This window comes from Ambystoma mexicanum, chromosome 6q (genome assembly GCF_040938575.1).
Source record: "Ambystoma mexicanum isolate Mex_15411 chromosome 6q, UKY_AmexF1_1, whole genome shotgun sequence".
In the NCBI taxonomy this organism is placed as follows: Eukaryota; Metazoa; Chordata; class Amphibia; order Caudata; family Ambystomatidae; genus Ambystoma; species Ambystoma mexicanum.
Genome location: NC_090937.1, coordinates 602804143 through 602828212, shown reverse-complemented (window position 1 = coordinate 602828212; position 24070 = coordinate 602804143). Strand labels below are relative to the sequence as shown.

At 48.9% G+C, this 24070-nt stretch overlaps 1 protein-coding gene across 5 annotated transcripts in view; it reads left to right on the top strand.

The window, feature by feature from the left end:
* ELF2 (E74 like ETS transcription factor 2) overlaps window positions 1-24070 on the top strand; it is a 1226980-nt gene that overhangs the window by 770612 nt on the left and 432298 nt on the right. For all 5 annotated transcript variants that reach the window (XM_069631080.1, XM_069631082.1, XM_069631079.1 and 2 more), the window contains one exon: window positions 12392-12598. In XM_069631080.1, the coding sequence (XP_069487181.1) occupies window positions 12530-12598 (69 nt within the window). In that variant the 5' untranslated portion in view covers window positions 12392-12529. The remainder of the gene's footprint in view (window positions 1-12391; window positions 12599-24070) is intronic.

Sequence of the window (24070 nt, the reverse complement as noted above, 5' to 3'; positions counted from 1 at the left end):
AGGGACTGGTACGAGAAGAAGTACCGGGTCCCCGACGCTGCCCCCTTGTGCCTTCGGGTGCAACCTATCCCGGATTCGGTCGTCTTGGCGGCGGCAAAGAAGAAAGCTGGGGGGGGGGGGGCATCAGCCTCGACATCAACTTCCCCGCCGGCCGGCTAGGGCAGGAAGTTGGACATGATGGGACGGCGGATCATCTCATCCGCAGCGACGACTATCAAGGCGGCCAACTCCCTGGCTATCATAGCACGCTACGACAGGGAGTTGTGGTTCAAAATCGCCCCTCTGTTGGACTTCCTTCCGGACGCCAAAAGGGCTGAGGCCCTTGAGATCCTACAGGAGGGTGAGATTGCTTCAGACCACGCCATCACAGTGGCAACGGACATCGCTGACACCGGTTTCCGTCAGTTGGGCAACGGCGTTTGCTTGAGACGACGAGGATGGCTCAAGGCCACGGATTTCCACCAGGACGTACAAACCAAGGTTTTGGACATGCCCTTCGGCGGGAACAACCTGTTTGGGAAGGTGGTTGATGAGTCCCTTCAGGCCATTAAGACAGACACAGAGACTTCCCGGGCCGGAGGCAGACAAGGTGCCTCCAAGGGATCCGGCAGTGGCTCCTCCACGTACCGCCAAGCAGCAAGATCTTCGTCCCAGGAAGCCTACAGGGGACATGGCAAGTCAGGTGGTGCCTGTCGTCGTCGACAGGGAGGTCAAGGAGGCAAGGTGACCTCCAAACAAGATTGAACCGACCGTGGGGTCGGGCCCCCGCCGAAGCACCCCGGTGGGAGGCCGGTAGGCGAGGTTCGTCAGCGTGTGGGAGTCCATCTCCACCGACCGTTGGGTGCTGGACGCCCTGGCCCAAGGGCACGCCCTCGAGTTTCAGAAGAAGTGCCCTCGCGTTCCACCCGTGGCCAGGAAGGAAAATCACATCCCTCATCTACTGTTGGAAGTAAGGGCGATGCTCAAGAAGGGTGTCATCGAGCTCGTCCCAAAGAGGCTTCGGGGCTCCGGAGTTTACTCAAGGTACTTCCTCGTAAAAAAAGAAGACGGGAGGATGGCGCCCCATCCTGGACCTACGATGACTGAACAAGTACATCAAGGCACAGAAGTTCTGTATGGTCACCCTCCAGCACGTGCTGAGACAGCTGGAGGAGGGCGATTTCCTGTCGTCGTTGGACTTGGAGGATGCGTACTTCCACATCCCCATTCTAAAAAGACACCGAAAGTTCCTCAGGTTCGTGGTCCAAGGGCGGCACTACCAGTTCAAAGCCCTCCCATTCGGATTGAAGTCGGCACCCAGGGTGCCTCGCACCGGTGGCGGCGCGGCTGCGACTACAGGGGATCCACGTCTACCCCTACCTGGACGACTGGCTCATCCGGGCCAAGGACAAGGGAGCTCGCCGTGGAGCACACTGCGAAGACCGTCCAGCTGCTCACGGACCTGGGATTCTCAATCAACTTTCCAAAATCCCACCTGGTAAGTCGCCCTGTTTCTGGGAGCCAAGCTCGACACAGTGGCGTGGCTGGCCTCGCCGTCGGAGGAAAGGACCAGGACCATTCTGGGCACGGTGCAGCGTCTGCTGGCCACGGACATGACCAGGGTAAGAGCTATCAAATCCCTCCTCGGGATGATGTCCTCCTGCATTTATCTGGTGCGCCTTTGCAGGCTTCGGATGCGCCCCTTACAAGAGTTCCTCGAAGCCCGCTGGGTCCAGTCAACGGGCAGCTTCGAGGACAGGATCTCTCTCAACGAGACGTTCCGTTCCGGTGGTGGGGTACCCGCTCCCATCTGTCGGCGGGCACGGACTTTCAGACCCCAGCTCACCAGGTGACGACGGACGCCTCCCTGGAAGGTTGGGGAGCGCACTCCGGAGATCTTCAGGCGAGAGGCCTTTGGCTCCCGGAGGAGAAGTCTGTCCACATCAACATCTTGGAGCTCTGCGTAGTGTTCTGGGCTCTCGGGTCCTTTCTTCCGTCCCTCAAGGGCAAGGTGGTGAGGATCTTCACCGACACCACCACGATGTTCTACATCCGGAAGCAGGGCGGAACCAGGTCCCCTGCCCTATCCAGGGAAGCCCAGGATCTGTGGCATTGGGCCGTCGCCCAGGGGATGTTTCTGATGCCTCTTCATCTGGCAGGAATAAAAAACACGATCGCCGACTCACTCAGCAGGGAGCTGTGGTCGTGCCACGAGTGGGAACTACACCATGATCAAGTGGATCGACTCTTCCGACGATGGGGCGAACCCCAAATCGATCTCTTTGCGGCGGCGACGAATTCCAAGTGCCGGAGGTTCGCCAGCAGGTTCCCCCAGCCGAGGAGCATGGGCGATGCTTTCTCGTTCCCCTGGGACGGCCTATTTCTTTATGCGTTCCCTCCGCTGCCGTTGCTGCTCCGGTTTATCAACCAGCTCAAGAGGTCCCGGTGCAGGATGATCCTCGTCGCACCGGCATGGCCGAGACAGATCTGGTTCCCGGACCTTCTGGACTTGTCAACGCCCCCACCAGTCAAGCTACCGACGGACGCAGACCTCCTCTCCAGAGAAGGAGGCGCCATTCTTCACCACAACCTGGAGTCGCTGAAGTTGCAGGCCTGGCTCCTGCAGCACTAGAGTTTGGAGGGTACGACATCCCGGCCGACTGCAGAGAGGTTCTTGCAAAGGCCACAGCGTCCTCAACTCTCAAGTGCTACGGACATAAATGGAAGAGGTTCTCTGTCTGGTGCCGTGCACAGAAGATTAACCCTCTGCGGATTACGGCCCCTCAAGTACTGCCATACCTACTGTTGCTGGCCAAAGCTGGACTGGCTCACGCCTCCATCAAAATACATCTGGCTGCAATCTCCCGATATACCAGGACTACGGGACGGGCGTCCTTGTGGTCTCATCGCCTGGTGAAAGAATTCATGAAGGGACTATTCCGATCATTCCCGCCGGTGAAGGCTCCTGCCCCGGCGTGGGAGCTTAATGTGGTGCTAACTAGGCTCATGGGGGGGCCCCATTCGAGCCTATGCATTCGGCACCTTTGATGTTCCTGTCATGGAAGACCGCTTTCCTCGTGGCCATCACCTCCGCACGACGAGTGGGAGAGATCCAGGCCCTATCTTGCAAGCCTCCATACTTGACTTTTCATGACACGAGGGTGGTGCTGAGGACACACCCCTCCTTTATGCCCAAGGTGCCGTCGGACTTCCACCTCAACGAGCCCTTGGTGTTGCCAGTTTTCTTCCCGTCGCCTTCGTCGAAGGCTGAGAGGACTTTGCACTCGCTGGATGTAGCTAGAGCGCTGAAGTTCTACGTGGACCGCACAAAGAGTTTTCGGAAGAAGTCACAGCTGTTTGTGAACTTTGGGACTGTGAATCAAGGGAAGGCTCTCTCGAAAACTTCCATTTCCAGATGGCTCTCCAACTGCAATAATGCACTGTCACCGGTTGGCAAACTGACCGCTGCCCGGCCGTCCGAGAGCCCATTCGACCAGAGCGATCGCAGCTACCACGGCGTTCCTTTCTGGTGTGCCCCTACTGGACATCTGCAGGGCTGCGACGTGGAGGTCGACGCACACCTTCACGAGATTCTACTGCGTCGATCGGGACTCCAGGGTCTGCCAAGCAGTGCTGCGCAACCTGTTCGCCTAAGGTGAGCCTGGTGAGGAGGTAAGAGTTGCTCAATGTTGAGTTGTTGTATTGCTTAATGTTGAGCCTGTTGCCACCTCCCGTGGTTGAGCATGTGAGTACTGCTATGTATTCTCTTATTCATGAGCATGTGAATCCATGCCAGACCCCATGCTGGAGAAGGAACAAGTTACTTAACTGTAACTGTTGTTCTCCAGCATGTGTCTGGCATGGATTCACATGCAAACCCTCCCGCCTACCCCTTTGCGGCTCTTCACTTGGTCATACTGCCACTTTACGTGCTACCAAATCTGAGGATGGCTGCCAGAGGCGGGGCTTGGGGAGAGGGCAGTCATTGGCTGGGGGCAGTATGACCCAGAGACCAGTGATTGGTTATTACTAAGTAAGACAGATCAGAAACGAAACTGATACTGATTTTTTTCTATACTGAGGATTCCCGGCCTGACGACAGGGAATATTCATGAGCATGTGAATCCATGCCAGACCCATGCTGGAGAACAACAGTTACAGGTAAGTAACTTGTTCCTACCTAAGTAGAACCAAACAGTTCAGGAAAACAGACCACCTTTATGCCAGTGGCTATGGGTAAAGCAGGAAATCCAGTTATAAAAGCAACCATTTCAAGATGGATTTTTAGGTGTGTACAACTGTTACACTTTGTTAAACAAGATGTTACTTTTTAATTCTAGAGCATGCTTTACACATAGCATAACAGCAACACTAGCTTTCATCAAAAATTGTTCCACTATAAGCCATTTATAAAGCAGTGACATGGAATTATGTCCATACTTTCACACAGCATTATTGAGTAGAGACACAGGCAAGAGCAGATTCTCCGGTGTGACAAGCAAATTTAAATCATTTATTTGCTACAGTTCATGTGGCCAGGGAAGGGCCACCGCTTTTGGATCCCGACCCTGAGGGTGGACAAGTGAGGGAGGATCACATGGGGAGAGGGTCCTTGTGGATTGGAGAGAGAATACCTGAAGGCAAGATATGGTATCCCCCTCCCCCCTTCCTAGTACTAGCCCACCCTCCCCTCCCTTAGCCTTTATGGGCTATTGACAGTCTCAGTCCATACTTTTGCGTCCCGCCCCCTTTCCTCCATACTGTATGTGCGTCCCTTTCATGGGACGGGAGATGGAACCTTTTTCACAAGAAAAAACCTTCTTCCCCTTTAAATTTAGAGGTGTGGCCCAGGGAGCATGCACTGCCATGAGACTGCCCTCCGGCGCCACACCCCAGTCCCCTTTTCCGCGTCAACGGGAACGGGCCAAATTGACTAGCGCTCCTGGGTTCGGCTTGTGCCATGTAATTCCACGCGCAGATACTTCTTTGTCTTCTTTTTTGTCATTCAGGTACTCATTCCTCAGGCGTCACACTCCTCCCTGGCGCATATCGACTTCTACAGGGTTCAGCAGGTGTCCAGCCTTCAACGGGCTATTCCCGACTTCAGACCCCCACGCCGTCTGCCTACGTTGCCTTGGCCCAGACCACGGTTGGCAAGCTTGTTCAGAGTTCTGCTCGCTGTCTTCGAAAGCGCTGAAGAACAGACTAGCCAGGTCTTGGACGGGGCCGGGCCCAGCGGGCTGAGCAACACATTGCGGGCACGTAGCAGGCAGCTCAACAAAATCGCCACCGTCCGACGCCATTCCAGGAATTCGGCAAAGAACGAGTGTCAAGGTGGGACTGGCCTCAACAAGGTACGTGGCCTACAGTCTACCCTTCTTTTGCGCAGGGCAGCTTTCCTTTGCGTCCATATGGACAGGGTATGCAGCAGCTCCCCGCTACTCCGTCAGCACCCCCTGCCACCTCCTTGGAAGAGGTCCTCTTCGAGAAGTTCCTCGGCCTCATGAAGTCAACTCTGGTGGGGGTTATCATCAAAGACGTCATGAGGGAAGTCCTTCCCGCAATGCTAGTGGCACCACAGATGCCTCCGTCGGTGCCGCTGGCCCCGGCGCAGCCGACTCCTCAGGCGGTTCTGTACCAGCTCCTCAGCCTTTGGCCGTGGTCCCTGTAGCCCAGCATCCGGCGCCAACTACTCCTCCTCCACAGGATCCCCCAGTTCCACAGGATACGGATGAAGAGGAGGATCCTGACATGTCATCCTCAGCCAGGGCCTTCCATGAACATCTTGCTGGGCTGGAAGAGTATCTGGGCCTGCTCCAGCCCGAGGTCGAGCAGCCGGCAGAGGGAGTCCTGCCTGAAGTCCTCACACGACACCTGCCAAAACGGGGATTTCTGTGCAAACTGATGTAGTTTCCCTGGCCAAGATGGGTTGGCTCAAGCCCCACTCGGCCCAGCCGGTCAATCGCCACCTGGATGCCAAGTACAGGCAGATGAAGGGGGATACACTCTTGCTCTCGGCCCATCCTCAGCTGCAGTCCTCTGTGATCGCTGCGGCATCACTGTACTCCGAGCCTCAGTCGTCCTCAGCCGCCTCCTCTGCGGCACTGCTAGGCAAGGAGGAAAAGATCTTGGCGACGTACGGCAAACTCTATTCCAACACATCCTTGCATCTTCGTCAGGCCAATACAGATGCCATGCTGCCTGCCGGCAAAGATTATGGCGGAAAATTGTAGACTTCCTCCCGGAACTCCCCAGCCAGAGCCAATCGCGTTTTAAGGCGGGGCTAGCCGAGGCTAAGCTGGTGGCGCACAATCTCATGGAATCCACAGTGGCCCACATTGACACCTCTGGCTGTGCCATCTGCATTGCCACGGACATGAGAAGGACAGCCTGGCTCCGGGTAACAAAATTCAATGCTAGATCTACCGTTTGAGGGGAGGTGTGAGGGGGGCGAGCCTGTTCCACTCCTCCACGGACGAAGAGCTGGACAAAAAGAAAAACTGCTCACAAACGGCCAAGTCTTTATCCATTTTTACAAAGTCCACTTCCAAAGCGTACACCCAATCTCGGCAGCGCTCTGGGAGGGGTCGTACGTATGGTGGGTTCCGAGGCCTCCAGGAACATAGATTCAGGCAGCTGGTCCGCTCGCCGTCTGTCAGAACTGGTGCAAGCAACGGGGGGCAGGGGGAGTAAGGGCTCTTTCCAGTCCCCTTCCTCTGTGTTGGCCTGCCCCTTGGGGGCCACGTATCTCTGGTGGGGGGCAGGCTAGCTCTCAATGCACATTTCTGGCACCTGAATTTCGTGGACCCCTGGATCCTCTCCGTAGAATCCACGGGGTACAGCCTCCCTATCCCAGCCTCTCCTCCCCTCCACTCCCACAGGTTGGGGCAGCAACTCTTTTGGGCGGGGATCCAGTCGCTCGTAGAGCGCAAGGCAGTGGAGGAAGTCCAAGCAAGGCTTTGGCTTTTACTCCAGGATTTTCACCATTCAAAAGAAGAACCTGGCGGGCCTGAGAGTTGTGCTGGACCTTTCCACCCTCAACCTACCCCTGCAAAAATTCAAGATGGTTACGCCACCTTTTATAGCGGAGACATTGGACAAGGGAGAATGGATGTGTTCCCTGGACTGAAGGACGCGTACTTGCATGTCCCGATCTGGCAGCCTCATTGTTGCTTTCCTCCGGTTCAGGATCATGGGCTACCATTTTCAGTACAAGGTCCTTCCGTTTGGCCTCAACTCGGCCCCAAGGGTCTTCACCAGGCTCATGAATGCAGTGGCAGCCCTCCTCCGAGTGCAGGGCCTCCACATTTACCCATACCTCGATGACTGGCTCATCAAGGTTACATCTCCGGAAGCTGTTCACCACTCTTCTCATGTCCTTATGAACACTCAACACGATCTTGGCTTTTTGCTCAACCTCAAGAAGTCGCAGCTGCAACCTACGCAGACTCTGAAATGTTTTGGGCCTCATCTGGGACACTTGCTCCCAGAAGGTGTTTCCTTCAGAGGACAAAATCTCAGCTATCAAGAGGGCGACCACCCACTTCCTCAGCAGAGAAGCAACCTCTGCATGGTGGTACCAAAATCTCCTGGGTCTAATGGCAGTGGTCCTATTAGCCGCCCCGCACACAAGACTAAGGATGAGAAGGATTCAGCTACACTTCGCTGCCTCATGGAATCAGGAGCGGGGCTCTCAATCCGAGCTGATCAACATTCCTCCACCTCTCCACCCAAACTTAACTTGGTGGTCCAGAGACTGCAACCTACGGATGGGCAAGCCCTTCCGTTCGCAGGCCACCGTCACCACGGATTCCTCGCTCGTGGGCTGGGGGGGCCACCCTGAACGATCTCTCGGTCCACAGCACCTGGACTCAACAGGAGCAGGAATACCATATCAGTTGTCTAGAGCTGAACACCATCTGGCTGGCGCTCAGGGCCTTCCTACCACTTCTTAGGGGCAAGGTTATCCTCATCCAGATGGACAACTCGACCAGCATGTACTATGTCAACAAGCAGGGAGGCAGCAGATCCCCTCCTCTGTGCAGACTGGCTATCAGCATGTGGGAGTGGGACCTGGAAAACGACATTTAACTCACGGCAGTCCACCTCCCGGGGGAATCAAACCTGGAAGTGGACAGACTCAGCAGGCTGGGAGCGGACAATTATGAGTGGCAGGTAAACAACATTGTTACTCAGGAGATCTCCAACAGGTGGGTCACCCCCAGGTGGATTTCTTTGCCACCTGGCACAACAAGAAGTGTCCCCAGTTCGCATCCTGGCAAGGTCAGGGCCCCGGCTCTCTGGGTGACGCATTTCACCTCCAGTGGACCGCCGACACCCCTGATTCACAGGGTAATTTACAAGATCAAGGAGTCTCGCCAACTCCTCATCATTCCAATGGCTCCATGATGGCTGGCCAGGCCATGGTTTTCGGAGCTTCTCAGTCTCTCGGAGGTGCCCCCAATTCACCTCCCAACGGGCCCAGCACATCTTCTGGCACAGCAGGGTGGGGCAGAGTCATCCACCCAGCGCCGGGGGAAACTAGCCCTCACAGCCTGGTACCTGAGCAGGTATTGCTTCGGCACCTTAGCCTCTCACGGGCCAATCTGGAGATCATACAGGGCGCCAGGAGCAAGGCTACCAGGGCCCAGTACAAAAGCAAATGGACCACATTCTGCCACTCGGCAGACTCCAAGGGAATCGAGCCCCTGGGATGCACCTTAGATGACGTGCTCTCCTTCTCGGCACACCTCGCCCACTCAGGCGTGCAGGTGGACACCTGCCACACTTACCTCAAAGCCATTGGGGCTTACAGGAACTCGGAGGAAGGCATCTTGTCCTCCAATGCTATTGTCAAGAAACATCTGACGGGACTCGCAAGGCTCTACCCGCCCGTCAACAGACCGCACCCCGTGTGGGACCTTGACATAGTCTTGGGCCCCCTGGCACACAAACCGTTCGAGCCAATGGTGTCCGTGGACATCAGGCTAGTCACCGTCAAGACGGCTTTACTAGTCGGCCTCGGCTCGTAGAGTCAGCGAAATCTAGGCGCTGGTCGCCTTGCAACCATATACTACCTTTCACAAGGACAAGGTAGTCATGTGGACTCACCCGTCATTTCTGCCCAGGTTCAGTCTGCTTTCCAGTTGAACGAGGAAATAGTCCTTCCTATGTTTTTTCCCGATCCCAAGGACGAAGCAGAGTGCTGCACTGCCTGGATGTCAGGCGTGCCCTAAAATTCTACTTGGACAGGACAAAGGGCTTCCGCAAATCGGACGCCCTGTTTGTCATTTTCGGAGGCTCAAGACTAGGCTATCGGGCCTCTAAGGCTTCCAAATCCCGCTGGATGGTCTCTGCCATCAAAGAAGCGTATGAGGGCCAGCACAAGCCGCTCCTAGCCAACATGCATGCCCACGCAGTCAGGGCCATGTCACTTGGCAAGTCATAAGCAGGGCGGCCACGTGGGCCTCTCCCTCGGCTTTCTGCAAGCATTACTGTTTGGATGCCGGCTCTAGATCTGATGTGGCCTTCGGACAGGCGGTTCTCAGGAACCTATTTGCTTAAGGAGGGTCTCCTCTCCACCCTGGGGCTACAAACAGTTGTAATCGGCCATACAGTATGCAGGAAAGGGGACCTTCAAGTAATTCTAAGTTACTCACCGTAGTGACTTATGTACTGTTAGTCCATAGTCCCCTTTCCTCCATATGTCCCACCAACCGCCCCTCATATAATTCTGGTGTCTTTAGGCAATGTAAATTCTATTGTTGACGCGTTAATGGGGACTGAGGTGTGGCGCTGGAGGGGGGAGTCAGGGCAACGCTGCTCCCTGGGCCGCACCCCCGCGCACCTCTGAATTTAAAGGGGAAGGAGGTTTTTTGCTGAAGAAGGTTGTCTCCCGTCCCTTGGAAGGGACACCTATACACTATGGAGGAAAGGGGACTATGGACTAAGAGTATGTTAGTCACTACGGTGAGTAACTTATAGTTTATCACCTATCACTTTTCTTTAAGTAATGAGAAGAAGAGGCACCTAGGAGTAATGCAGATTTCCTATTGTAAGTACCACGTTGGTACTGTGACAAAGAGGTAAGGCATATCACACTAAGGAAGCTGAACAAGGTCAGGTAATTGGAAATACTTTGTTTCACCGGCAGCCCATTGTGAATGGACCAGAGTATAAAAGCTGAAAGTCAGAAGTGTCAATAGAGAGGTACGAGCGGTACAGGTGGAGTTGGAGCCAAGCGAACAGAAGACCAATTAGTGGCCGTGCCGAAAGGGAAGAAGCTGAGATGCTGCAGAGGGATCAGGGTTGAAAGCCTGGGATCGAAATGTTCGAGGGAGAAAAGACCGAAGATTATTTTTCTGAAATAATCTTGTCTTTTCTCCCCTGAACATTTACAACTTGGCCCTGGCCCCCACCCCACCACACCCACACCTCACCACATCCCCAGCCTCTTACTTACCTTGTGTCCCTGCAACACCTGTTCCCTTTCACATCCGTGATTGGGAACCGGCACCGCAGGGTCCTTTTCTTTTTTAAATTTATTTTTGGGATGGCTGCGGGGGACACACCAGCACCGAATGCGTGCTCTGGTCGAACCTTTTGGCTTTTTGGAATTTTGGAATAGCCAAATTGCGCATTCAGCCATTTAATTTCGGTCATTTTGGCTGATTCCGCTGCAGAGAATCCCGAGAGTCCTGCCGAGTGGATCACATCGGACTGGGATCCCTGTGTGGAGGAAAGCAGAGAGCGGGCATCGCCGAGAAGCGGAGGCGGAGCCAGAGGCAGGCGACCCTGGAAGTAAGCTGTCTGCGAACTGGCAAGTTGCTTTTCCCGGGCAGAAGGGAAGCCACTGAGCACAGCAGAGTAACCGGGTAAGGCTCTGTGACAGCTTTGGGACTCCGGGCACTCAGAAGGGCTGTTAAGCCCGTACATACCGAGACTTTATTGAATGCCGAACTTTGTGAAAGGGGGTGGTGAGCCCATACAAAGTGAAACCTACCATTATTGAATAGCAAACTTTATAAAAGGGGCTGGTGAGCCTGTAAGAAGTGGAATACATTAATCTGTAATGCACTTTGTGAATGGGGCCATAACAAGTGAAACTAAGCTCACACATATATGGAGTGTTGATCCAAACTATTGAACAATGACATTTGGGGAAACATATGGTTGCGTGACCTGTAATGGTTGGACGGAGTGGTCTGTCAACAGCACCTAGAGCAGGGAGTTTCCTAGTGTACATGTTTTCAACATCCTGACTTAAAGTACAAGGAAGAAACGTGGTTGCTGGTTGCGTGACCTGTGTTGGGTGGACCATGTGGTCTGATGACTGTGCCTAGACCAAAAGCCACTAAAAATTGCAAAGCAGCAAAGAGGAGTGAGTCTTTGGTGAAGATAACAGAAGGAAAGGTCAAGTGGACAAGGTATTCTTTTGTGAATTAGACGAAAACAAGTCGAAAGTTGATATTGGGGAAGGGAACTCCAAGACCACATTGCTGTATTAACGTTATTGCCTTCATCTTGGGGAAGGGAATCCCCAGACTACATGGTTGTGTGAACTGCAATACCCTTTGGAACTTGGAGAAGGGAGACGTGAGACCAACAAATGATGTGAACTGTGATGTTGATGAATCTAAAGAAGACTTTGATCAATCTGTAGTGGAACTGAGATTACAGTGGAACTCTATTGAACTTGAACATTTGCTGTGGAACAAGCATAGGTTTTGACACAGGCAGGCTTGTTTTGGACTCAATGACATTTCATTAGGTAGGGGAATCCCGCCATAGCATGGGGTTAGTTAGGCATTATTTCATCCTGATCATTAATAAATCTTTGTTTAAAGTAGATCTTTGTTGTCTGAGTCATCTCTCTTGATACAATGCCTGTCTCACAGCATGTGAATATTGAAGCTAAACCAATGCTTGCCAAGTATACCTACAGGTAGGTAACTTTGATATACACGCCATAGTGAATACTATACTCAGTCCATAGTTATTTACTACATCCAACCCTCTATTTATAACTAAGTATGTTTACGCTGATAAAAGAACTGGCACCCGAGGCAGAGTATAAGCGAGGGAAGGTTGTGCTGAGGTCTTGGCTATGTACGTGCATGCTCACTGCACTTATTACTTTAATGTTTCTGCATATCATGCTTTGGTCCCCTCCCCTTCCCCTTCCTATCAGAATTGAGGCAAGCAAATTGGTTTCATTAGAAGGCAACCGTTTATTTTGAAAGTTGTGATAGTATAAATTGAATTGAATTAATTAAAGAATAATAATTGCATCAAATGAATATGCATTGCACTCACAAACTTGAAAAGCAAAGAAATTATGTTATTGAATGCCAGCACCTCATTTTAACTTTGTGGCATTAGATTACAAATGTTTTCTTATGTCTCTAAATAGGTTTGCAGGAGCAAGGAATTTGTGACACTGCCATTGGACTCTATGAAATGTTGGCAGCCAATTGTCTACATTGTTTAAGGCCTTCCGAAGGAGACTGATCCACAAAGGTCAGATTTTGAGACTCCTATGTTATGAAACATGACATCAGCAGCTGTTGACAGTGGTGGACCTGCATTTCCTAGTAATGGAGTAGAGGAAGTGAAACAGGTAAAGGATGTTTGATGTATTCTTCGGGATAGTCTGTGTTTACATATTGCCCAGCATCTATTTCTTATCCTAAAAAACAGAACAAATTCCAACTGAGATTTTTGGACTAAACCTTTATCCTCTAATTTTATATAATTTGTGTTTCACTGTCTAGAATTGCAGTGTGAGTTCTTAAAAGAATTTGGGGTTAATTGATTTATTTATAAAAACACATAAGCATGCCAGAGTTTTGGGTTAATTGCTGTATGTGAAATCCTGATAATTGCCATTGCAATCAAAACAAGAATGTATACTTATCATTTTTAAAAAAATGTTATTTTACCTACTTGGCGCAAACAGCATGTAGACACATGAGCACACATTTCAGGTAACAGACGTGCAGAATAGGACACCCCTCCCTCCTTCATCCCCAAAGCCGATAAGGCAACCTCTCCATTAAAAATGAAACTGGGACCAGTTCCGTTCCCTCAAGTGCCATGGATACAAACGATGCAGCCCCTTTAGGACGAGACTTGTTGGTCACTGTCTTCCGTTTGAACTGTTGTTCAAAAGGTAGTCCCTGAAGTCGGCTCGTACGTCTTTGCATTTAGTGGTATTTCGTAACATATCGATGTGGATTTCCTCATTATTGTCCCAGACAATATCAAGCAGCCAGACCTCTGCCGTGGTAGGGTGCTTCGACATCCAGTTGTTTAGTATGCAACTTTTTACCAGTAAAAATCCTACGTATACAAATCTCCTTTTGCCCATGAAGAGGTTTTTATGGAGGCTGAGTAGGCACCCCCCCAGGGTCGAGCTCTATCTGGACTTCAAAGATCGGCAACTACTCACAAGCCTTAACCCAAAATGCTACTAGCTCTGGACACTGCAATAGCATATGCATGACGTTGCATTGTCTGCTTTGCCCCTGGGCCATTTCCCACCGCTGTCTGGGTGAAATAACCTCAGTTTCACTGGTGTATAATGTACTCCATGTAATTCTTTAAACTGTATTATTTTGAATTTGGCGTTCAACGAAATCTGTTTAGTCAGGTTACACACATACCCCCATTCTGTTTCGGGTAGAACAGCTTCTGAGTCTGCCTCCCACTTAATCCGGGTGCTGCGAGCCACACTGGATGAGCGCACCTTCAACATCTTAAATAGTGATGCGACAACTCTCTGACTTGGGGATGTATGCAGCACAAGTATTCTAAGGGGAGGGTGGGTGGATGTATCACCCCTAGTTCGGTTGTCGGAGCCACCCCCCTTATGTATGCCATTTGTAAAACTCCAAATGTCCCTACCGAGCTTACAGAGCCTGTGTTTTAGATAAAGTACTGTTGGAAATGTTCCTGTATTGTCGCCTCAAATACAATGTCTTGCAATGCCACAGAGTTAAACCTCCAGACTGGAGGGGGCCTCAGAGTGCCCCCATTTCCATATGTAGCACAAATGGGTAATGGTCGAGTATGCTTGTGGTAGTATTGTGACCCCACAATTGTAATGCATCAAGGCCTGCAAGACGAGATTCGGGCCAGTTCGAGAAGCCATATCTGGGTAGTAGGTGTATTCCCGCTGTTAGGTGTAGGTTTCTCCAAGAATCTACGAGAACACCTGCAACCATTCATTGGAATTTGCCACAGGCCGGCTCTAGATAATGGTCTATTGCCAGTGCGTTGCGCTGCAAGATCTACTGTAGTATTCATGCCCCCTGCCCAGACGGTCAAGGCTATTGGGTATGACTTGCAAAGACTCTGGTCATTGTGGGTGGGGCCATACGTGTTAACAAGCAGCATCTCCACCCTGCCATGTAGCACCAAGTATCCCCCCTCTGGGTCAACATGTTTCCTCATGGCATGTGAATTTCACTTGTTTATGTATGAATATGGACACCACCGTGCTTTAGTGGAAAAGGTGAAGAATCAATTGATGCCCCAGGTCTTAGCAAAACCATTTGTAATCTTAGCTGTTGCATACGTTTCCTGCTGGAGTAAAACATCGATCTTGTGTCAATATAAGCTAGTAGCTTACAAGCTTTTATGGGGTTGCCCATACCTCTAATATTCCAGCTCATAATTCTCAGCCCCTGCATCTTAGTCTGCGTGCCCCAAGGGAAGACCGGAAGAGCCTGTATCGGGCAATGGTGTAATGACATATGAGTGAGGTTCAAATCCCAAGTATTGTGTTGCTGGCCAAGCATTTTCAAATGTAATCCGTGTCTTCCCATCCCCCACCACTTTTCTCCATCACCACCCTCACAATTAGAACAATGCCACCCCCAAAAATCAAACCCTTAAATCCTAACAAACATAACTGCTACTTAGCATGGGGGCGACTGCTAGCATCACTTCTCGTAAGTACTTGTACTCTGTACCATTAAATTGTTGACTATGAACCATGTCTTGCACAGATCTGGTGGTTCAAATGTCTAGGCATCCTTAATAGGCGGGGGCGTAAATTGCTTACAATGCTGGCACAGGGTCATCCCGCCCTCTTTCCTCTATCAGCACATCTTTCGGGGGTTTGCAGAGGCAATCTTCGGCCGAGTGGTGGCAGATGTATATTAGCTTTGATGAAATGAATTGCCTCCTCCGGTATGTGAAGAAGTAGGGTTTTTCATTATACTGCAGCCTCCGCTTAGCTGGGAATAGCATCGCGTAAAACAGCACCCTTTCCTGCAAAAGCTTTTTGACTTCAAGGAATTTCTTATGCTCAGCCTGCACTGCCGTGGAGAAGTCTGGGTAAAAATGAACGTCACTCACTCCATATTACAGCGTGCCTCTTTCTCTCACTCTTGCCAATCGTAGCATAAAATCTGTCCTTGTATCTGAGCAGTCTCGCAACCATAGGCCTAGGTGCTGCCCTTGTTTGGGTCTGGCTGCCAGGGTGCAATGGGCCTGCTCGACTACGAACTGTGGGGAGAAGTCTCGGTCACTACAGATTCTTTAGCAATAGCTTCTCAACAGTTTCCTTCATTCGTCCATTACAGGAGCACAGCAATCTTGTTCACTGCGTAACAGCCCTCTTTCAAATATTTATAATTCTAATGCCTTGGAAAACCAGTTTCATAAACAAGGTGTTTTTTCTGATATAATTTTCTACAAATGCAGCATTAGAAATTGACATTTTTGCTGGCATACCAAATGACTACTAGATGTAGCTCTGAGAGGGCCCAACAAACTCGAAGATCACATCATAGTACTTAAAATTGAGTCCAAAGCCTGACCCACACCTTATACCAAAGTCTCTTTGCACATCGGAAGTCATGCTCAACCATTTTTATACCATGCCCTTTATTTCCTTTGCCTTCTTGGCCTGTGGACCCTCTCCCAATGTTGGGCTTCACTTCCATGGTAGTGTTTTCTGGCTCATTGTACTGGACGCTGAGCACAGCTCGTAAGAGACCTTTTTTCTCCGCGTGTTTCCCTATTTCTGTTTGACTTACCTTCTCTTTGATCTCCGGCATCACAATCTATTCGATTTTATTTTTATTTTTTTTATATTGCACCATACACCCATGGGCCTCAAAGCGCTCACAAGAGTTGTAACAAAAAACAAGTAAAGGTCATAACAGAAGAAAGGTCTAGGCAAGCTGGAGTATAGAATCTAAACTGGCCCTTAGTTAAACAGATGCATTTTTAGTTGTCTTTTAAATTGGGTTGTTGACTCGCATCCCTTTAGGGCAGGAGGAAGCTGGTTCCATAGATTCGGGCCCCAGGCATGGAAGCTTGAGCCACCAAATTTCTTCAACAGGACTTGAGGTTGCTGTAGGAGGATGTCCTTATTGGAACAGAGTTTGTCGAAAGAGAACTCTGGAGATTCTGGCTGAGAGATAGTCAGAAGCTTTGCCCGTCAGGCAGTTATGGACCATCATAGTACCTTTGAATCAAGTTCTTTGGCTGACAGCCAGTGTAATTTTCTTCGCGCTTTAGTAACATGGGTGCCACAGACGGCCTGAACTGCTGGATTTTGGATCACCTGTAGAGCTTTTACATTTGCCTGAGGGGATCCGATGAGGAGGCTATTGCAATAATCCAATTTAGTATTGATAATGGCAGCCGTGATCATAGCCCTGTTGATCTCGGAGAGATATGGGCTGATTCGACACAGCAAATGCGTGGAATAAGAGTAGAAGGATTTGAGATGTAGAACATGTTTCTTGAAGGAAAGATCAAAGTAGACCCCTAGTGTCTTCACATAATCTCAAACCTTGATAATATTTCCTGCAATAGCAAAACTGCTGTAGGGTGAGCTGAGATAGTTGAGTTGTGTCTGTGTGCCTAGGATGAGTAATTCAGTTTTCTTATTATTCAGAGCCAAGGAGTTTCTGGCCGTCCAAGATTGTATGGCATTAAAGATTGAATTTACCATTTCAAGATCTTTACTGTAGAGGCCTGGTAATTCAATCACAATCTGGATGTCTGTAGTTTGCGAACCGTATGCCCAGAGAGGCAAGCGGGTCACACAAAGGTTTTATATGAATGTTAAACAATAGCAGTGACAGGCAGGATCCCTGCGGAACCCCGCAGATCAGGACGGCTTTTTGGGACTGCATTGTCCTTGGTTACATAGACGGTTTGAGGGCCTAGGAACAATCTAAGACAGTTGGCTGCAGAGATTGAGCATCCACCTACTTTGACTAGTCAGCCAGAATGGCATGATCAACAAGACCAAAGGTGGCCGAAAGATTCAGAAGTAGCAGAGTCTGGCCGCCTCTATCGATAATCTCAGTAATGTTGGATTTAAGATCCAGAAGGGTAGTTTTGGTTCCGTGATTCACACGAAACCCAGACTGACCAGTGTCGAGAATGTTATTTTGCTGCATAAAACTTCGATATTGATTTGTTGCAAGTTTGTACAGAAATTACAATAAAAAAGGAACAGTAGTGATGTGCTGGAAATTTCTGGGATCACTGGCATCAAGATTCTCCTTTTTCAATAATGCCGAGATCCAGGGTTCCTTGATGCTATCGGAGACAGAGGCTTCGGCAAAAGAACGATTGACAAGAGTGGTTACCCAGGGCACTAGAGAACTCTGGAATTCTTGAAAAAGCAGTGCAGGAAGACTATCTCTTTTACATGATGTCGGTTTCAGCTTGAGTATAGCCTCCTGAACTTCACTTTGTAAAACCTTGCGAAAAGAGGCACCAGGGTCATGTGGAGGACAAACAGAAGAGCTTTCAGTGTCACAGGGTTGAAGTAGTTTAAGTTGATCCATTTTGTTGTGTTTTGATTTTCTGAGTAAAACTTTTGTGGATGTGTTGACACCATAGTGAACCAAAGAATTAGAGCTATCGAGTCCTCTTTTTTAGGGGGATGCGCGGCAGAGGACAAGCAATAGACATGTATATACAAAATGCCAAAAAAAGAGCTACCCGCCTACAGACGTACGAGGTGTGTTAGGTTGCAAAAAGTGTCCTCTTTTCTGTCAGTAAATCTATACAGGCAGGAAAATGGAGATATATACATATTTTAATTCATAAATACAAAACCCTGAAAAACATTTATATTAAAAAAACAGAAAAAACATGTTGTGAGCCAAGGGCAAGCACATTATGAGTTGAGGATTTATGCAATAGTAAAATGTTTACCTCACGCCCCTACTAACTCCACGACCCTATCACATTAAGATGGTTGTATTCAGTTTACGAAAACGGTTTTTGTTGGTCTAAACAATTGACGTTCGCTAAATGTTTTTTATGGAACACTATTTGTTTACGTGTTTTGTCTGTTTTTTAAAATAAATGTTTTTGAGTGTTTTGTATTTATGAATTAAAATATGTATCTCTATTTTCCTGCCTGTATAGATTTACTGACAGAAAAGATGACACTTTTTGCAACCTAACACACCTAGTACGTGTGTAGGCGGGTAGCTGTTTTTGTGGCATTTTGTATATACACGTGTGTTGACACCATGCATTATCTGCCTCAGGGAGAGAATCTACTGGACTGCCCTTTAATTCTGAGAGTACTTTAAACAGTTCCCTCGGCTTGGATTTAGCTGTTTCAATCTTGGCGTTTCGTTTATTTTTTTGCCTTTTAGCAGAAGGTTCTTCAAGACCTTCACAGAGGACTTCTAGGCGGTAAGAGAGACATCAGAGTGGCGTTTGTGCCACTGACGTTCTGCTCTACTTTTTGCTGCCCTGGCAGTTAGAATATCAGAAGAAAGCCACAATTTTAAGGAGTACTTTCTTATGAGAAAGCTGTTTCAGAGGGGCCAGAAGCTCATAGGATTGATTAATGGCCCTCTTGAAGACGGATGTGAAGTCATCTAGTGGTATGTCATCATCCAATGGGGGGCGGGGGGGATAAAGGAAGAGCGGTGGAAGCAAATGCCTCAGGTGTGAGCGCTTGAGAATTCCTAATGGGAACAGTTTGTTTAGTGGGTAAAGTGAGTTTCGCCATCTCAGAGTAGGCAGAGGATTCAAAGGCGAGAGATAGATGATCTGACCAAGGACAGGCCTGGGTCTTAACATTAGTAATCTCCATATTATGAGATACTATACAATCTAGGGTGTTTCCACCAACATGGGTAGGTCCCGTAAACATGTTGTGTGAAAGAAAAGATTCCTATAGTATAAAAGGGATGCTGCATCTCTGCATGCATGATCATTGGCCCATAGATTAAAACCACCGAGCACTAATAATGGTGAGTGTGATTCAGAAATACTGCCAAGAAAGGCCAAAAGTTGTTTCTCAAATGAGGATGTAACCTCTGGAGGCCTGTAAAGAAGTAGAATGCTAAGGTTTGTTGGTAGAATTAAGTTTTAGTTTAGCTAACATAGCCTCACAGTGTTCAAAATGAGATTTGTTAGTAATATACAGATTCAGACATTTACAAAAAATCAGGGCAATTCCTCTACCACTGACCATATCCCGCTCCACATGTAAAATATCATAGCCCTCAGGAATGGCAACTTAATGAGGAGTGGAAAGCCGCACTATGAAGCCAGGTCTGGGTAAGAGCCATAATGTCAGGTTTTGATTCAAATATAAAGACAGCTACTTCTATGGCATGAAAAGTCAAAGAGCGTGTGTTGAGTAGAATGCATTTAAGGCGTGCATGATTCAGTGAGTGAGGGGGTTCATAGTTAGATAATAAATTGGAGCCAATACCCAGCAACTCCCTGCTTGGTGAGGAGCTGGCGGTATCCTTAGCCAAGCAAGAGGGGAGGGAAGCATTGAACTGACATCTGATGCGAGTCTGCTGCTTTAACAACCGGTAGGGTGAGCTAATTGAGCAAAAGGAAGTTGAGCAAGAGAAGATGTAGAATCTTCTAATAAAGTAGCAAGTTTTACCCGTTGATTCCTCTGGATGGTGGAGAGTAAGCTGCAATGTGTCGATATAATGTAAAAACAGTGAGGATCACAGGCAGAACGTAGCATGAAAGGTCCCAAATAAGACATCATGCAGCACTGCCCAGCACTAACAGGCACAAACCGGCTCTGACACGCCTGGCTACGTCAATTAGAAGGCAATAGAACTACATGGGACCGTGGGGAGTGTAGTTCTATGCACCAGCGTCAGCAAACAACAAGGTGAGTAGCTTTGATGTGCGGGAGAGAACAAATCGGGTAAGAAGCTAATAAAACCAATACACAAACAAATCAATACATCTAGACTACAAATTTTAAAAGCTTCACTACTAACAATTCAGGCAAATTAAAATGTATCAAAAGTACGGCAAAGTTAATAACAGGTAGGAACTTTTCACTCTTCATTCTTTTTTATACCTGGTTCAACATGTTTTTCTTGTTTTAGGTTCTGTTCAGGAAGTAAACGGCAGCTCATTCATACTCTGCGCCTGGGGTAGGTTAACTCGTTTCTCCGTGGCCAATGCAATGCACACTCCTGCACTGGGAGGTAATCTTTGGTTTGTCTCCGCCAGATCACATTAATAAGCTTGTTCCAGACAAAAGTCACAGAAAGGTATGCGAGATGTCCTTTACTTTGTCACCCCATTCAGATGACCGCTTTCCATGGTTTCCTCTGGGGAGCCACCACTATAATCAGGATTATTCCAGAGACCTAAAAGGCAAGTACCGGTGCTCCGATAGAGGACCCTCATCATTCTTTGTGTAGGTCCTCTGGACTCAAGGTGAAGCATTCTTCAGACTCAAGAGATCACTTTCATTGGCTTTTGTTGGAACCTCAAGTTGCGTGTAGTCTTCCCCACCCAGGAAAGGGGGAGCAAGATCTCAAGAACACGATAACTCATTTCCTTCTTTGCCCTCAAACAACTGCTTTTTGTGTTTGGTTTCTGTGACTTCTGGGCTTGATGGATTCATGCGTTCTTGCAGTTCAAACTAGAAAATAGGAAGATGTGGAGTCTTCAGCTCCACCTCTCATCCATCTGGAACCAGGAGTTTGGCATGGTTGTCTGCGCTGGGAGTGGCTGAACTGAGTGGGAAGGCTTTGCTGGGAGGAGTCTGGGTGAGAGGCAGGGAGAGCAGCAGTGTGCTGCTGGACTTTGTGGGGCAGACGGGGCGGTGGGAGGAGTTATGAGAATGTGAGGGCTGTGTGTAAGATTGGTGGAGTAGGTGCACATCATCCTTTTGGATGGGGAAGCGCCTGCGTGGGTCCACCCACGCATTCGATAATTTGAAGGAGGAGGAGGAGGAGTTGGGCATTATGGCATACTAGAAGAAAGACATACTTTTACTACAGGAGTTTTATTTAAATTGAAGAAAACGACTTATTGACCCTATTGCTAATAGGGAAGCTCTCTACCTAAAAGCCAAACCAACGATGCATGTCAAAATTTGTCAAAATAATAAACCTTGTCCTCTGCCTTTATCCTAACTTCTAAACTGGCCCTACAACCTAGAAAAACTGCTTAAATGAAGCGGGCAATGTAGTTTGCCCTCCTAGGTTACTCTGATGTCTCCCAGTGCTGCCAGGTAACTTTCCCAGTTTCAATTATTTAATAGGAGACAGGCCTCCTCACTTTATCAATCCATGTCTATCTTGTCAGAGTTCCAAATAAAGAAAAGGTTTTCCTGAGGTATATAGCATTAACTCTCAAGTTTCAGGAAAAGTCCATTCTCTCAGTGGTCGTAGAGGAAGGGATATTTCTTTAATCCTCCACCACCAACTACATGGGTCTTTCCCCACGAGATTCCAGTCTTGCTCGATTCTGGTTTCTCTTTGGGATGATGCACTACTTGCTTTGTTTCTCTTGATCAGTTTCTTGCTTGATTCGTAGGATGTGTGTACCCTTTCCTAGTATAGTTTCTCTTGGATTTTGTGTGTGGCTTTGAGCTGTTTGGCTGATTCCAAGGCTCAGGTTTTTAAGGCTCCCATAGACACTCTTATTATTTTTGTCAGTCTCTGGACTGGTTGCCCCTCGTAGGGAACTAGACTCTTTGTTCCTTCTCCCGTTCTCTGGTCTCTGTGCCCCTCTCTACTATGAGCAACCTGCGTACCTTCTCTAACAAATCCTGCTCCAGTGAGGCATCTTCGACCCAGTGATTCTGGCGTTCTCCCTAGCTCCTGGGCATCCTCTCCTGAACGTAAGTGGGAGTGTTTCTTTGCTCGCTGCTATGTTGCTCTCGCTGTGGTTTCATTTTGTTCTTCTCTTGCTCCCCAAGTTCCAGGTGAATTCCTGGGCGCAAGACCCACTACGGCATACTAATGGTTGCGCCTTCCCCCTTGGCCGGCTCAGGTCGGCCTCAGACGCCGCACAGCTCTGTGCATCGTTAGCCACATTTCTCGTTCTCTCTGGCTCTCCTTTTCTATCTGGGTCTCCTTCCGGTTCCTTCTCCGCACCACAGCTTTGCCTTCCAATGAGGTTGGTGGCTCGCCTCTGTGTATTGCTTCTCCTCCTCCATTCCAGGGGTGGAGGGTGGGGGGTCTTTAAGTCTTGCTACCATATACCAAAGCTATGTCTTAAGCTGTCAAGCCCATTGAGAGGCCAGCATTGCCTTGAGCCAACTGTTCAAATGCACTTTCTACATTATTTGGAGTTCCACAGCCGACCAGATCCACTTCTGGTATTCCCCTATATGCAGATAATGTCTCAGTTGTAGGGAGTACCTTGCTGGAATGGGTCCATGTCCCTGTCGGGTAGTTGCTGCCAATGAGGTCCCGCTTTCCGAAACCCCTATTGAGGATTTTGCTTAGCACGCTCACCTCCTTAGCCTCAAAGGGGGTGGTTCCCCCAAGGAAGAAGGGACAAAACCTCCAGATTCTTCACAGCACCCTCTCAGACAAGATGTCTGTGCCTTTTGGAGGTTAGACTGGATCTGTAGTGGTGATAAGATTACCCAAACTTCTCCAGCATTGGATCTTTCATAGATTCAGATGCTTGAATATTCCCCGTCATCAGACCGAGGATCCTCAGTGATTTAAAATAATTATTAATAATGAAATATATACATTATTTCAATAGAAAAAATGTATGTAGATTGTCCATTGTGCCCAATGAGGCATTCACTTGTGTAGTCCCTCCACCTCACTTTGGTCCTTTATGACCCTAACCAATGAGGTGGCAGGGCTTAAGCTCTGCCCCAGGCAGCCATCTTCAGTTTTTTCACTGTAGTCTAACAGACAGAGGGAATCCTCCAGCTTCCTGAGTTTTTCGTGTTTCTAGTCTTGGCTGTTTCAAACGATTTTGATCCCCTGATCAAGTACTACCAATTTTGTATTTCTGGGACCAGAAAACACTACATTTCGATTTATTTTCGTCGAGCGAAAGAACATTTCACACCATGGCCGAGGAGATTCCAACTGCCAAAAAGCTTGTTCAGGGACTGCACCAGATGCAAGAAGAAACTTGTTTATATGAAGGACCCTCATGAGCAATGCATCCACTGCCTATACCCTCATGACATCCACAAGTGCGACATTTGCAAGATCTTCACCAACAAAGCCTTGCAGGACAGGCACAGGAGACTCTTACTACACCTCAAGTCTAAGTCTAAGGGCCACTCTTCTGATGAGGAATCTGTCAAGACAGCCCTTGTTCCATCTATAAAACCACCTGAGAGGCAAACCTGAGAGAAGGGCCTCTTCAGTGGAAAGGAACACTTCCCCCATCTCATAAAAGCAAAAGAAAGGTGGCAATCACTTCCCTCACACCTTCTTTGAGCTCTGGGGACCAGAAAAAATATCCTACTGAGAAAAGAAACTACCTATAAAGGTAAGGAGGTATTTTCTAAAAACTTGTCAGGGGTTGGGGGGGGCAATCGTCCACAAAACCGCCGTCTACGAGCGGCACCAGTGATAAGGGCTCGTTGACAACCAGACCGTCAACGAAGCTGAAGGCGTCCACGACGACTCTTCAAACCTAGTCATCGACGAGTAAGTCTGTGTCGTCGAAATGTCATCCACGAAGCAATCGTCGATAAAGGAAACTCATTAGTCCACAAAGCTCTCGTCGACTGAGCCAACGGTTCATCACTCGTCCACGAACCATTCGGCGTTGTCGACAAAACCGTCCATGACGCACCAAGCACTTGCGTCGTCGACGAAGCAGTCATGAACAGTCA